General features: G+C 42.0%; 1 protein-coding gene and 1 pseudogene across 2 annotated transcripts; both read left to right on the forward strand.

The window, feature by feature from the left end:
• The first annotated feature begins 469 nt into the window (after window positions 1-469).
• LOC121554825 lies at window positions 470-2,825 on the forward strand (annotated as a pseudogene).
• Window positions 2,826-3,707: 882 nt separating this feature from the next.
• Window positions 3,708-10,780, forward strand: rgcc (regulator of cell cycle). Of its 2 annotated transcripts, XM_041868521.2 has the most exons (6): window positions 3,708-3,890; window positions 4,237-4,410; window positions 7,107-7,217; window positions 7,708-7,770; window positions 8,463-8,519; window positions 9,905-10,780. In XM_041868521.2, the coding sequence occupies exons 1-5, from the start codon at window positions 3,857-3,859 to the stop codon at window positions 8,516-8,518; spliced, it is 438 nt and encodes a 145-aa protein (XP_041724455.1). In that variant the 5' UTR covers window positions 3,708-3,856; the 3' UTR covers window position 8,519; window positions 9,905-10,780. The 2 variants fall into 2 exon arrangements, with proteins under 2 accessions (XP_041724455.1, XP_041724465.1); XM_041868531.2 differs by lacking the exon at window positions 8,463-8,519 and having other exon boundaries at window positions 3,712-3,890.
• The last annotated feature ends 5,741 nt before the right edge of the window (window positions 10,781-16,521 follow it).

Here is a 16,521-nt window from a genome sequence, read left to right on the forward strand (position 1 = left end):
CTGGCTTCCAGTTGAAGCTCGCATCCGCTACAAGACCATGGTGCTTGCCTATGGAGCAGTGAGGGGAACGGCACCTCTGTACCTTCAGGCTCTGATCAGTCCCTACACCCAAACGAGGGCATTGCGTTCATCCACCTCTGGCCTGCTGGCTCCCTTCCTCTGCGGAAGCATAGCTCCCGCTCAGCCCAGTCAAAACTGTTCGCTGCTCTGGCACCCCAATGGTGGAACAAGCTCCCTCACGACGCCAGGACAGCGGAGTCACTCACCACCTTCCGGAGACATTTGAAACCCCACCTCTTTAAGGAATACCTGGGATAGGATAAAGTAATCCTTCTAACCCCCCCAAATTGTAAAGTGGTTATCCCACTGGCTATAGGGTGAACGCACCAATTTGTGAGTCGCTCTGGCTAAGAGCGTCTGCTAAATGACGTTAATGTGCCCTTGAGCAAGGCACTTAACCCTAATTGCTCCTGTAAGTCGCTCTGGATAAGAGCGTCTGCTAAATGACTAAAATGTAAATGTAAATGTAAATGAAATCGTCTCTGGCATTTCTATTACACCGGATCTTTTTTTTTCCTTGAGGCCCCACAATGGCCCATGTTTTTCTCGATGCCCCCACACAAGCCAATTTTATTCCTTGAGGCCCCCATTATTAGCCAGTTAATGATCATTTCGCAAAAAAATCCAAGTAAGACAGGCCCACTAGGCTAGAAATGGACCAGCCTATCTGGTATTTCGGGCAAAGGAATGGACCAGCCCATAGCTAGAAATGGACCACCCCATCTGGCATTTGCCCAAAATGCCAGATGGCCAATCTGCCCCGGTCAGCCTGTAGATGACAGGGAGTTACTATTGCACAGCTGTCTAGTTTTCATGGCTTGGGACTGGGCACTAGGCCAGATGGTGACATAATTTCCTTAGGCCAGATGGTGACATATTTTCCTTAAAAGCTCTCAGAAATAATTTGACATTAAATGGCAATGGGATCAAATCAAACAGTGATCCAAAACATAAGAAACCAGACAGGAGAGTTTTGGCAAAATGAGAGAGCCTAATTTAACAAAATAATAGCTTGACACACTAAATAAGTTAATAGGTAGGCAGAACATATTTTTTCTCCTAGAAAAAGTATCATAATTTAAATCCCTAATTGTGTTTGAGAAACAGTTTATTGCAGACTTTTCCAAGGACCGCATATACTAGGCCTTCACCAAGAAAGTGCAAGTCTGTAAGGCTTAGTGAAAGTGAAAGTGTGCAAGATTATTTGAGAGTTGCCCTAGAAGCATACAAGCGCGCAGAAAAAGTATTGAACACGTTCAGAACCATGGTAAAACTGTGTTTCTTTTTTCTTTTGCTTTCATTTTACACCATTGTAAACACAGGTAAGATTCACTTTTTATTCTCTCTCATATCTCATTTAGTATAAATCTTGATTCTAGGAGCAGCGTGAGCACCAGCCTAGGTAGTGTTTAGTACCAGACTGCAGCCAAAACTCATAGGAAAACCGAGTCAAATATTTTCAGAAGCTTTTCAGACATAACCATTGTAAACAATATTCACTGATCTTATTTTCAGGATCTCATTCTCTGTGGGCATTTGCAACTTGTATCTCAGGAGAAACACCTTTCCCTGAGTGTAGTGTTGTGTTGATGCAGGATGACATTCAAGTTGGCTACTTTGACTCCAACATTGAGCAGTTCATCCACAAGGGACATAACGCCCCAGACAAAACAGAGGTTGATGTAGCTCAAGACGCAGCTTATGTGTTTGGACGCATGTTCCTCAGCATGAAAAGGCAACTGTCAATCCTGAGGTATCGCTTTAATTCCACAGGGAATATAGATGTTAAGCAGAGAATGACTGGCTGTGAGATGTTGGATAATGGTGAACCCGGCCTTATTCTGTCCACGGATGCTTTCAATGCAATTTTTGCAGATTTAATATATTACAACATGACACATTATTCATAGAATTCTGGATACCTACTGTCGCCATGGAGTGAGGTGCATCAAACATATGCAAAATGGCGTTATCAGACCATTTACCTACCAATTTGCATAAAAACATTGAAGATATTTCTGGAGAGAGAGAAGAACTTTGTGATGCCAGAGTCAGGCTCATACAGAAAGCCATGTCTGGAGGGGCACGTGTGAGCTGTCTGGCATTTGGTTTTTACCCCGCCACATCAACCTGACCCTGCTGAGAGATGGCCAGCCAATAGTAGAACAGGAGTTGACTGGGGGCCAGCTGCTGCCCAATGGAGATGGGACCTACCAGCTGAGAAAGAGTCTAGAGGTCAATACAGAGGAGCTGAGAGAGAGACACAACTACACCTGCACCGCCACCCACCTCAGTCTGGACAACAAGCTGGATGTCAGCTGGGTACCTGAGTCTGGGACAGACAGAGTGGGTCTATATGCCATTTCAGTTCCACTGGCCATGGTGGCCATAATTATTCTACTCAGCATTTTTGTTTGTGTAAGGAGGAGAAACACGGCTGGCTCCCAGACATTGTCACAGCTCTCCAACGCTGATTATGCACAAGTGGCCGAGCAAATTAGCCTGTCTTTACATTCTGAGTCCTGATATATTTGCTGCTGCCACTCATGCAAAGACTTTCTCAATTCAGCTCAATTCAAAGAGAAAAGTCAATAAAATGTAGGCTGATCCATAATATACAGTATGTAGCCTAATAAAGACAAGTATTTGTATGATGCAGTGGTGCATTAGCAAATCGAAAATGTGTACTGATAGTGCTATGACATATGTATTGATTTTATATGTAAAAAAGTGTTTTGTCCTGCATTAAAGTTCCATCAAAACCATCATGACACAAAAAGATCATTGGAGTTTGGTTAATTACCAATGAGGAGCAGGAAATCTTACCACAGAAGAAAAACGGAATATCAGAAATACTGTTTATCCTATTTATCACAACGTCTTTCACATCAGATACCATAGGATATGAATATTCAGTCAGATTCTTGATGTACTGTATTTTATTAGAGGGGCAGCAGACATCAGCCAGCTGTGGGGGCTGCAACTCTACTTCACACCACAAGGTGTCGCTCCAAACTAAAAGTAGGCTACTACCAGAAACTCAATTAGGTTGCTGGATTTATGTTTAATTCCAGTTCCAGTAAATTCTAACATAGACCACACAAATATATTGAAAGGGATATTGCCCAGAGACTGTAGCCTATTTTAGGAAGTTACATTTAATGCTGTGATAGGCTACAAGGTTCAACATTTTCCTATTTTTCTTATTTTTTTACTAATGAATGAGACAACTAACAAATCTTGAATAAGATCGCCATTGTCCACATTTCAAATAATACACTGTTAAATAAATTGTTCATTAGTTTAATTAGTTTACAATGTTTTACCCCATTCTGTTCAAAAACTGCCCAGTGATAGAAGATGGAAAGCTCAGGGTCAGGGATATAAATAAAACGTAAAAGTATTACATGTATGCCCGGTAAGCATTACATCTCTGACCGCTCAGTGACACACGAGTTGTTTACAAACACATAGTTACAGGGGATGGAATAGAAAACCGTCACGGATAGGCCTATACCGGTTAAATCATGCATAGTGCGTTTTCTCTCTCCCTTTCCCTCTCTCTCCGCCCTCTCTCTCTCCCGCCTCCTCCGAGTCACCACCCCTACCGTGTGTAGGGGAGAGTTTAAAACCAGTCTTAAGACGCAGGACACTTGTCAGAGGGACAGCGCTTTGCTTTCGCGGACTAGTAGTGGACAGGTGCAAGAACGTTGTTATTGGAAAAACCCGCGGAGTTTACTTCGTCCCGATCAAGTTAATTATATTGGATACTTTTGAGATTCACAAGACAAGAAAAATGAAGTCTCCAAAGTTGAAGTCTCAAGGCAAATGTAAGTTAGACCATCTCATTTGTTGTTCTTTCGACTTCCACTGGACAATGCATTGAACACTGAGCATTGCATTACGTTATTGAACCTTTCAGAAAGGGAGCCATAAAGTTATGTGAAATAGTGCAAGTGTGGTTCTTATTCAACAGCTGTTACAATGTAACAATGTTTCAATGTAACGTGTGTTGCACATATTTTAACGACACAAAAACATAGACTATCGATAGGTTGCATGGGATAGGCTAAATTAATAGAGAGCAAATTAAATTATATTTTGAATGAGAATGGTTGTGGGATAGGCACACCAGTCCAGTAAAGTAACACATGCTTCTTCCCTCCGTTATTTCAGCTAATTTCCTTGAGGAGGATGATCTGTCTGACGTGCTGTGTGAGTTCGACGCGGTGATCGAGGATTTCACTTCCCCGGTGGAGAAGAGACACTTCCGGTACGACGAGCACCTGAAGACTGTGAAGAGACGGAGCAGCGCCAGCGTCAGTGACAGTGGCATCAGCGACTCAGAAAGTAAGTGAACCACACGCACACACACACATACACACACACACACACACACACACACAGTTGTCCTAATATCGAAAGACAGTGTAGCAATTGTGCGGTGATGCCTGAAACAGGGTTTGAACCAACGACCTTGCAGCTACAGGGCAAGCACACTCCTGTGCCATAAAGGTACAGACCTCCTGACAGAGCCTACAATTACATAGCCAACAGGGGGGCAACAGTAGTAGTACAAACACTCTCAAGTAGTGAAAGGAGCTATCAGTAGCCTAGATATGTTACTGTTTGCACTTTGAGGCTCACAATACCTGCTACTCAGTATAGTGCCAGACAGAATTGCCATTTGTGCTAGATTATATCTTATCATGTGTCCCATAAGTGCTCTTCCCGGTCTGCTGAAGAACTATAGCAGGCGGACACACACTCCCTGCCACCACTGATGATAAGCATCAATGTTTGGAAACCTTCAATTTCTCAGTACTACTGAATGAGTGGTCTCTCTCTCTCTCTCTCTCTCTCTCTCTCTCTCTCTCTCTCTCTCTCTCTCTCTCTCTCTCTCTCTCTCTCTCGCTCTCTCTCGCTCTCGCTCTCGCTCTCTCTCCCCCAGAGTGTCTGCCAGCCTCTCCTCATGTTCAGACTGCCAGTGCTGTTATTGTTGCCCACACTGGGGTGCAGCTCTCTTTCAGCCATGCAGCCATCCATCAGTCCTTACACACAATAGCCCTCCCATGCATGAGACAGATCACTCTTCAATAGAGTACCATGGAGAGGACAGGACCCACACAGGAATCCTAGTCCTAATGTTTTTACACTTGTCTGTAGATAACATGTTTAGGTAACTCTTCACATTAGGTTCCTCTTAAAATCTGTGTACAGTAGTTATGCTATAATAATTACATTATTACATACTCTTTTAGTTGTTACTAAAACAGATAAATGAAATAGTAACTCTCTCTGTGAATGCCGGGCCCCCGGTCTTAAACATGCAAACTGGACACTACCCTTCCTAACTCGTTCTGCAGACGTGGAGTTTGTAGAACACACTACAGAGCACCATGATGTTATCCTTTCACATCTTCCCTCAGAAACCCCAACCCACTCACTTGTGGTTGGGAAATTAAATCAATGTCCACTGGGGGAGTGGGAGCATATTTCTGTCTGTGTGTAACTGTGTGAGGCTATCACATTTGGATTAGGGCCCGAGGCGTAGCACACACACACACACACACACACACACACACACACACACACACACACACACACACACACACACACACACACAAACACCCCGTATGGTAATGCACAGCTTGACGTCTGGGAGACTGCATAGCTGCTTATGACAATAAAATCTAAGAGCGTATAGGCTACCACAGAGACAAGGCTGAGTTGGAATATGGGGGCTTGTGTGCCAAATATGCAGCAGTAGCTCAATCTAAATCCAAGATCTCTGGACCTAGATCAAGGTTTGTGTGTGTGTGTGTGTGTGTGCGTACTTGCATGTGGTGCTGAGAGGTGGAGGTCAGGGGTTACTCTAGGTATGTGCTGTACATCAGAGCCACTCTGTCAGGGTCCAGTGGAACTCTTGAGTGAGGAGAGAAAGAGAGAGAGAGGAGACAGGAGAGAGAGAGAGCGAGAGAGAGGAGAGAGAGAAAGAGAGAGAGATGTTTTGAGGTTTGCACGTTAAGCTGCTTATGCTGTAGTAGTTAGCCTCATACTCCTAGTCAGACCTGTCAAGAGGGTTAATAGAAGGATTAAGTAGCAGACCAGCAGACCTCAATCTAAGCAGGAGTTGAGAAAGGAGTTCCATTACCTTTGGATTGGAGACAGCACAGTGAACTGAATGCATTTCTGTTGAAAATGACCATAGTAAAACAACTCGTTTTTGGGACAGTCCCTCCATCTACAGTACCCACCCTGACTTTATAACATACTTCATAGTCGGACAAAATTGAGCTGTTTAGAATTGGAATGAATTCCACTATACTGCCCATTTCTATATTTTACTGAGGAGAAACAACAGTTATCTTACTCTCTCCTTCTCCCACCACCATTCCTTTCCCGGAAAAAAACAAACGGTGAAACAGACCTGTCGTGTTCTGTGGCCGGTTGAAATATCTACTGGCGGAATCAATGTGTTCATTATGTCACTTATGCAATCACACAGTCAACGCTTTGACCAGTTTTACCACTGTGGGGGAATGCAGGATGGAGAGTGCTAACGTGTGTGTGTGTGTACTAGACGTGGCAGAGTTAAATCAAGCACACACTATTTATCACACAGGAGAAATATGTCCCTCTCTGAGTTAGGGTTAGGGCTACATCTCAATAGTTGAAGAGAGAGCTAGAGAAAGAGAGAAAGCGAGAGAGAGCCCAGCTGTTAAATAGTGGCATTTTGTTTTGACTTCCCACCACCCTCTACTAATTTCCCCTGCCATGACCCTTTCACACTAACCTCACTGACGTCTGTCAAGTTATGAGTTAGGGAACTAACAGTCAGTCTGCTAGTGTGTGTGCGTGTGTGTGTGTGCGTACGTGCTTGCGAGCAAGTGTGTGTGTGTGAACAAAACATATGGATGTGTTAATAGGCCCTACAGCAGCTTTGGGCATACAGAAAGGTGAACAGTCTTTTAATCTCTCTCCCCTCTCTCTCTCTCTCTCGCTCTCTCCCCCTCTCTCTCCCTCTCTTTCTCTCTCTCTCTCAGGTGCTGAGTCGCTGAACAGGAACAGCTTCAGTTTCAGTGATGAGAGACTGAACTCTCCCACCATCTTCTCTCCCTCTCCCACCTCCCCCCCACCTCTCACATCACCCAAAGGTGAGCCTCGACACACACACATGCACGCACACACATTTGCACACACAGAAATGCACGCATGCACACACACAACCGTCAACATTCTCACCTTTACACACACACGTCATTCTGACTATAACTTTTCTATACTGTATGCAAACAGGAGGCGTTTGTTTAGACAGAAAGATAGAGGCAGGATTAAACATGATGTGTGTTTTAGGAGAAGTCAAATGTTATGATAGGCAGACCTATTGCCTTATGCTTAGAACACTTCAGCTATCCTCAGCTATTCCAATAGGTCACCTATTAACTAAGTAGCGTTCAAGTGACTCATTCTTCTTGTTTAGTATTGTAGTAGGTATGTGTATATTTGTAGTAGATAATGCCATGTAATGGTCGATTCACATAATACATGATACTTGTTAAAATGAGGTTATGCAATTGCAGGTGGACAATACCGTTCTACTCTGTTCTATTCTATTACCTGACCCTCTCGCTATGTTGTTTACAGCCAAACTGGGAGACACTAAAGAACTGGAAGACTTCATTGCTGACCTTGACAAGACATTAGCGAGTAAGTGCTATTAGCTTACACCATTCACAGTACACTGTAAAAAGTAACTGCCTAACTCATTCAAGAAATTGAGTAGTGGCAACTCAAACATCTCCAATAGTCAGTAGAACTCAAATCATAAAAGTAGTACTAACTCAGATGTCAATAAGATTTCTTATCACTTAATGTTTTTGAGTACTGTTAACAAATATTAGGTTATTGAGAAAATATAACTGTATTTATTTATGTTCTGCTAATCTAGTTATTGCATTTTTAGAAGTTATTGTGATTTAATATTTTAAAGTCAATATAACATTTATTAAAAACTGTAAGTTGTTCTTACTTGATTCTATTATGTTTTACGTCTTTACTTAAAATAATAAAGTACATTTACGTCATGTAGTAGTCAGACACATTGATATTTGAGTAAAAACTTATGAATACTTTTAGTGCCACTTGGCTCTGTTTTTAGAGGATTTATGATACTTGTACACAATGTTGTAGGCACGTTCAAAGAAAGAAAAGTATATTTCTAGTATATAGTATTAAGCAGTTTGTTGTGCTATGAGGTGTAATTGATCATGATGAACAGATATCAAAACCGTCGGACAAATTGATGTTCAATAATGAGACAAGCCATTCCCACCATTAACAAGGTAATGTGCACCACTCTCAATGACAGAGGCTAATGCAGCATCCTATAATGTTTACAGCTCTATCTCCAGTTCCTGCTAGAGGATTGAGCACTGTGCTCAACAATGCCTGTTAAGGTGGGTTAAAATGACAAATCGTCAAATACATAAAACAATGTTAAACATTAAGACACGACCACTGAAAATTACTAATCAGAATTACTTACACTTGAATTTTTTGTAATGAAGGTTCATCATTTAAGTAAAAGGGACCCTACATTTTAATGTTAACTACAACAAATATTAATGTTCAAGTAACTTCAAGCATTATAATTCAGAATACATAATACAATTGAAGGTCAAAAAGTTCATAAAACACAAAAAAATTAAAAAGATAACAATATGGGTGGTGATGATGTCACTTTATTACTTTATGTATTGAACACTGAAATACTTTGAATTGGTTTTAGGCAACAGGTTTCCACCCGAAAAATGTGTTAGCAGAACTAATTACTTTTTTACAGTGTACTCAGTCAGTCTTCTCTATGCTAACTATGTTAGCTATGCTAACCATATAGCTACATGACTGTCACGCCTCTCTGTTTTTCCGAAACAATAAGCTCTTAGCGTTCAGTTCTAAACAGGGTTGGGGTATGGGGATGTATGAGGATGTATGAGGATGTATGGGGATGTATGGGGATGTATGGGGATGTATGAGGATGTATGGGGATGTATGAGGATGTATGGATAGGCCATGTAAGGCCTCGAGGGAAAGGGAAGATATCCCTTTCAGCTGTCACTCATGTCATTATGCCTTGACACACACAAATGCATGCACGCGCACACACACACACGCACGCACACACACACACACACACACACACGCACACATACACACACACACACACACGCAGCAGCCTATGGCAGCCTATGTAAGAATGTAACCCGAGAGAGAGTCTAGTTTATGTGGCGGGTACAGACCAACATAGCTCAGTTTATTTGTTTTGGACCGATCCTTTACTACAGAAGTCCAGAGTGTTGGAACTTGCATCAGGGCGGTTACATTGGAATGTGCCCGTGTAAAACCTGGGGTGGAATGGGAACTATAAATGTCAGCTTCGGAATTGGAATTACCAATGGAAGTGTTCCGGTGCTTTTCTTAACACTTACTGGACAGAGAAGGCCAGGCGGTTAGAGTACTGAATGTTCCTCATTCAAACCAATGGGACGGTTAGTCATTCAGTCACATTAAACAATGGGAAAGCAAGTCACATAAAGTAAAGGGACAGTCAGTTATTTGTCATTCAGGTTAAGCAGAGCCTGGCATTTTTATTAGGGTCTACAGTGTTAATGATGGCTGCCCAGTAAAACTGCCCCCTCCTAACTAAGAATAGTGTTGGACTGCCAAGGAGCCAGAGGCTATTGCTAAGCACTGTGTGTGAATCTGTTTGTCCGTCTTTCCTGAGGCACGTAGAGGAGTCTACAGTCCATTACTAATCAAACGTCTGTCTGTCTCTCCTTAGGCATGTGACACGGAGCTGAAGAGAAGTGGCAGAGACCCTTTTTGGAGAGTAGCCATCGAGAGGAGGGGACACCTTGTCCAGCACCCCAGAACACACACACACCGGGAGTGCTGTGAACATGGCACAGGAACAGTCACAGTGACCGTCAGACTTGCTGAACAACTTCATCTCAAGGCTGTGTCCCAATAGTATGAGACAGCTTCATCTCCTTGTCTCCTTTCCTTCTCCTCATCTCCTTTCCCTCATTATCTGATCTGATTGGACTGGACTGGATAGGTTTTTCTAGGTTTGTACAGTAAGAATGGGCAAATCTGAATTGGCACCTCATGCTATATGGCATAGGGTGATATTTCGTACGAAGCCCCAGTTTAAAAGCTATTAGCAGTCATGGAAGAGAGGAGACTAGGGGAGGAAATTAGGAAGGAGACAAGGAAAGGAAGCTTTATAAAAGTATTGGGACACTGTTAGACAGACAAACACCATCTCACATACATGGGGCAGTCTGTGCGTCCTTTATACAAAACTTGAGCTGGAAGATTATTTAAGAAATAGCTTTTTACAATAGAAGTATATTTGTCATTTTATAGAGCTGGTCATTGTAAATGTATCAATAATACCTTTTTGTGAAATATATTTTTGTATCTATGTGTAAATAATAATTGTTTCAAATTCTATTGCCTTGGTATTAAAAAGCGTATATGATAAGTTTAAGGTTTGGCACTTGTTGACTGAAGTTGAGATGTTTGATGCTTCTAACGAATGCGAAGTAAAATCTGGATTAACTCTGAAAAACTGGAATGCAACAAAATGTATTGAATACAGCTAATGTCAATTGCCTACCAGAGAATATTAAAATGAAATATTGTTGTTTTAAAATATCTCTTCTCGTTTTTACCCCTGGCTTGCTTTATTGGTCTCCCTTTTAACAGGGCTATATTGTGGGGGGTGGGGGGGGTGTTTGAGTGACAGCTGGTCACGGGCCACCGCCTTGGCACTTAAGGACTGTGTCCCTCTGTGTCCCTGTCTCTATGACTTCTATGAGAGGTAGTCAGTGACCTGCTGTTGGTGTTTGTGCAGCTCTGTGCACAGCTCTATGGGGCTGAGACAGACACACTGAATTAGACATTCCAAATTCCAGGGCTCTTGTGATCATTACTCATCTCTTCAACAAAGCTAGTGGTTATGAAACTATGGCTATTTATAGACTGAGGTTGGGATATATTAGGGTGGGACTCTCTGTTGCTGAATGGCAGGTGGGGTTAGGAGGTGTCTATAAGGGATATTCTGTTGGTCAGGGTCAAAGGTCGTTGAGAGAAGACAGACTTCCCCCTAGCGGCTTCACAGTAACATTACAGCTAGTGATGATGAGGAGTTCACCTCTTTCTACTGCGATCTTTCGGATAATTTTGTTTTCAAATAAAAGGATTCAAGAAAGACCACAGTTATAGAGTTTGGAGACTCTCCTCTGACTGTCATCCCTATCTGCATGTGACTCTGAAGCAGCCAGATATCTGCCAGTCTGTGTTACTGCAACCATGGGGGCAGGAAGCTGGCAGAGACCCACCCTCCATTTTGTTTCTTTAGTACAGTTGGCACAGGGCAGAGCAGAGCCCACTGCAGCCCAGCTGCAGTCCACCTGATGGCATTGTCCTGTGCCAGGGAGAAACTGGGTCCGGGCAGACGTGTTGACACAACACATGATCCCTCTGGGCCCAATGGTCCCTTGGCATCTAAAACAACGCATCCCGTCGGCAGTTCCGGGCGCCTTTTTGGCACTGCCAGCACATTGGGAATGGCGCTGCATGGGCTTGGCAGTTGGCAGTGGACCCAGCCTCTAGATCCCAGAGAGATGCCAGCCACATCCAGGGGCACTGGGCTGGAAGTGTGGGAAAGACGAGGGACATGGATCAGGTAAGGGGGCAGAGGACTGGATGGCAAAGTGTGGACGTTGGGCAAGCAGGGGTAGTAGTTGGGTAGAGGTATCGGAGGTCTATTCAATGGGGGATGGTGGTTAAATGGGTAGGAGGAGGAGAAGCCATTATTTTGGCTTTAACAGTTCCTACAGAGATAATGATGCATGGGGAAGCATCAGTTGGTTTGGACTGAACTGAGAAGTCGGTACCATTCACCTTATGATTATGCAATGGTAAAGTGGTTTCAATGCAGCTGTCAAAGCCAGTTGGGTCATAGATGTTTCACTATGAATATGCACGCACACACACACGCGCACACACACACGCGCACACACATTGTTTTCATCAGAAGAGAAGAGGTTGCAAATGTGTTCAATGTTTCCGGCAATCAGTAAATAATACTGACAAAATTGTACAGTTGAAGTCGGAAGTTTACATACACCTTTGCCAAATACATTTAAACTCAGTTTTTCACAAATCCTGACATTTAATCCTAGTAAAAATTCCCTGTCTTAGGTCAGTTAGGACCACCACTTTATTTTAAGAACGTGAAATGTCAGAATAATAGTAGAGAGAATGATTTATTTCAGCTTTTTTTTCTTTCATCACATTCCCAGCGGGTCAGAAGTTTACATACACTCAATTAGTATTTTGTAGCATTGTCTTTAAATTGTTTAACTTGGGTCAAATGTTTCGGGTAGCCTTCCACAAGCTTCCCACAATAAGTTGGGTGAATTTTGGCCCATTCCTCCTGACAGAGTTGGTGTAACTGAGTCAGGTTTGTAAGCCTCCTTGCTCGCACACACTTTTTCAGTTCTGCCCACACATTTTCTATAGGATTGAGGTCAGGGCTTTGTGATAGCCACTCCAATACCTTGACTTTGTTGTCATTAAGCCATTTTGCCACAACTTTGGAAGTATGCTTGGGTTCATTGTCCATTTGGAAGACCATTTGCAACCAAGCTTTAACTTCCTGACTGATGTCTTGAGATGTTGCTTCAATATATCCACATAATTTTCCTTCCTCATGATGCCATCTATTTTGTGAAGTGCACCAGTCCCTCCTGCAGCAAAGCACCCCTACAGCATGATGCTGCCACCCCCATGCTTCACGGTTGGGATGGTGTTCTTCGGCTTGCAAGCCACCCCCCTTTTTCCTCCAAACATAATGATGGTTATTATGGCCAAACAGTTCTATTTTTGTTTCATCAGACCAGAGGACATTTCTCAAAAAAGTACGATCTTTGTCCCCATGTGCAGTTGCAAACCGTAGTCTGGCTTTTTTATGGCGGTTTTGGAGCAGTGGCTTCTTCCATGCTGAGCGGCCTTTCAGGTTATGTCGATATAGGACTCGTTTTACTGTGGATATAGACACTTTTGTACCTGTTTCCTCCAGCATCTTCACAAGGTCCTTTGCTGTTGTTTTGGGATTGATTTGCACTTTTCGCACCAAAGTACATTAATCTCTAGGAGACAGAACCCGTCTCCTTCCTGAGTGGTATTACGGCTGCGTGGTCCCATGGTGTTTATACTTGCGTACTATTGTTTGTACAGATGAACGTGGTACCTTCAGGCGTTTGGAAATTGCTCCCAAGGATGAACCAGACCTGTGAAGGTCTACAAAGGTCTTGGCTGATTTCTTTTGATTTTCCCATGATGTCAAGCAAAGAGGCACTGACTTTGAAGGTAGGCCTTGAAATACATCCACAGGTACACCTCCAATTTACTCAAATGATGTCAATTAGCCTATCAGAAGCTTCTAACGCCATGACATCATTTTCTGGAATTTTCCAAGCTGTTTAAAAGCACAGTCAACTTAGTGTATGTAAACTTCTGACCCACTGGAATTGTGATACAGTGAATTATAAGTGAAATAATCTGTCTGTAAACAATTGTTGGAAAAATTACTTGTGTCATGCACAAAGTAGATGTCCTAACCGACTTGCCAAAACTATAGTTTGTTAACAAGAAATTTGTAGAGTGGTTGAAAAACAAGTTTTAATGACTCCAACCTAAGTGTATGTAAACTTCCGACTTCAACTGTATATGCTACAATTATGCTCTACACTAGACATTGGGTAAATCCATTTGAATTCAATCACTTTTGAGTGTATGTAAACTTCCGATTTCAACTGTCTATAGCTTTATCAGTAGTCAATCATGTACAATATAGGGAAAGATCTAGGCAACAGGGACTGTCAAATCCTTATTAATTTTTACAACATTGTGGGCATGCAGAGATGCAGATAATGAAGTTGGGTTACTTCTAAGTAACTTTGGGTTACTCCTAAGTCATCATCTCCAACATTTTGACCTTACATTATAGCGCTTTGCTTTGGTGTGGATTGAGGCCTATACATCAGTTGTGTTACTCCACTGTATTCACTTTTCCTTATTTCTACTGGGGATTGTGTTTCTGCTTACTGATGGAAAGTCTACAAACCTATGAGACAAGTCTTTGTAATGAATACATGGAATTGGAGTGTGATGATACCGATGAATGAATCCTGCACACAACGTGCTTATTTTCCATTTTCTTTTTGATCAGGAATTATAATTGATTTATTGTATGAAATTCTTTGGTGAAATATGCATAAAATGAGAGTCATTTCCCATAATTCTGTGCCTTTTGATAGTTGTATTTCATCATGATTTAGTGACTGCAAAGAAAATCTATTGATCAACTGGAATATTTTTAAATACTAACTTTCCGTTTTGTCTGCTTGGACTCAAGAGAAATGTATGTTTGTGTTAATCTTTTTGCAGATAGACGTGTTCTTGTGATGAATGTATTTGCAATTTTGACGGTCTCATACAGTTTTGATGAATGTATTTATGTTTTGAGATGGCAACTACATTTTGAAAATGCATTTACTGTTTTGCAAAAGGCCACAGAGTTCTGTGTCTTGAGAACACTGTTTTGAAAATCGACAACATTGTTCCAATAAATGTTTGTATGTGATTGAGGAAAAACTGTAACAAGCTTTCTACAGATGACAGATGCAAAGCAGTTCTTTCTACAGTTATTCAGTTATCGTGTCCTACTGTGTAGTTTCTCAAGTTTCACATTCATTATGATGAAGACATGTTATTTTTAATCAATTTGAAAGACCTATGACCTAACCAAACATCTGTGTGACTATGCTGACTCACTCTGCTATGAGGAAATGATGATGCAGACAACTACTGCTATGTTTGGTCTAAAATGGACAAATAGCCAAAGATTCACCTCGTATTTGTCTACGAATGGGTATTAGTCAGCATAGCAAGAGATGGAGAATACTCCAATGATGGGAACCCACCCACATCTCCAAACTGATTTCACACAACCCCAAGACTCCCATGACCTCTCACACACACACACACACACGCATGCGCACACACACACACGCAAACATGCACACACACACGTATGTCTTACTATACATGTGAGGACATTTTGGGGACCAACAATTGATTACCATTCAAAATCCTATTTTCCTTAACCTCTAACCCTAACCCTAAACCTAAACCCAACTCCTAACCCCTAACCCTAACCCTAAACCTAACCCCTAAGCTTAAAATAGCATTTTTACAAGTGAGGACCTGCAAAATGCCATCACTTTTCTGAATTTTAGATGGTTTACTATTCTTGTGAGGACTTCTGGTACATCGATAGGTTTAGGCTACTACATGATACTCGAATTGTCCCTGTACCCATCATGAGGTTGCTACAACCTAGCCTATGAATGAAAGTTTACAACGCAGGTGCACATGTCGAGAGAATTTTGAGTAATCAAGGTGACAGACAGTGACATTCAATACTGCCTTGCACACTCTTGCCTGCATCTAGCTGATCTAGCGTGTAATCATTAGTCCAACATTTGCAAACGAGAGTTTCTATTGGACAAATTCAGGTATGTTTATACCCGTTTTGTTCCATTTGCTCCCGTTTAAGAAACGTTTTTCACTCTCATAACAGCCACGTTGTATTCCTTCTCTTCCCTTCGTTTATGGACTTCAATGCACAACACATCAGCTGTATGTGACCAGGCGAAAAAACCTTTCCAAGCCAAACCGCTACACACAGCCTACATCGTTGTCACCATTTATACAACGGGTGGGTCTAATCCTGAATGCTGATTGGTTAAAAGTTGCCACCGGCTAAATCTATTATGTTAAAATGCCCATTTACTCTGTTCCATCTGACTGCGCAATCCACTGTCTCATCAGCCCAGCCAGGCAATTTTTAAACCTGATCTCCACTATAAAAAGCATCTAGACATTATCTCACATTTATTTTATAAACCTTGATGTCTCTCTCCGACATTTGCAACATTGTTTCAATATTCAAATTCGATCTCCTGCTGTCCCATAATAATGAACGTGTCGGGAGTCGGGACGAGACAGACAGACAGGCAGCCTTTCTCAGCCAGTCGAAATCATGAATCAGCTGGCATCATTTTTATGGATATATACCAAAAAATGTCCATTGAAAAAAGGTACAACGAAATGCAGCTAATTTGCAGTCTTTCCAGCTTCAGTTTGAAGTGATTGTGTTACTGTAGCTGTGTTGTTGGCTAGCTCCTCTGAACAACAGTGTCCTGATGAGTGAGCACATTTTCTATGCCAGGCGAAATCGCGCCTCATTAGCTCATTGTTATGGATGTATCCAAATAAATGTCACTAGAAAACAGTTTAAACAAATGCAAATGCGGCTACTTT

This window comes from Coregonus clupeaformis, chromosome 4, assembly GCF_020615455.1.
Source record: "Coregonus clupeaformis isolate EN_2021a chromosome 4, ASM2061545v1, whole genome shotgun sequence".
Classification (NCBI taxonomy): Eukaryota; Metazoa; Chordata; class Actinopteri; order Salmoniformes; family Salmonidae; genus Coregonus; species Coregonus clupeaformis.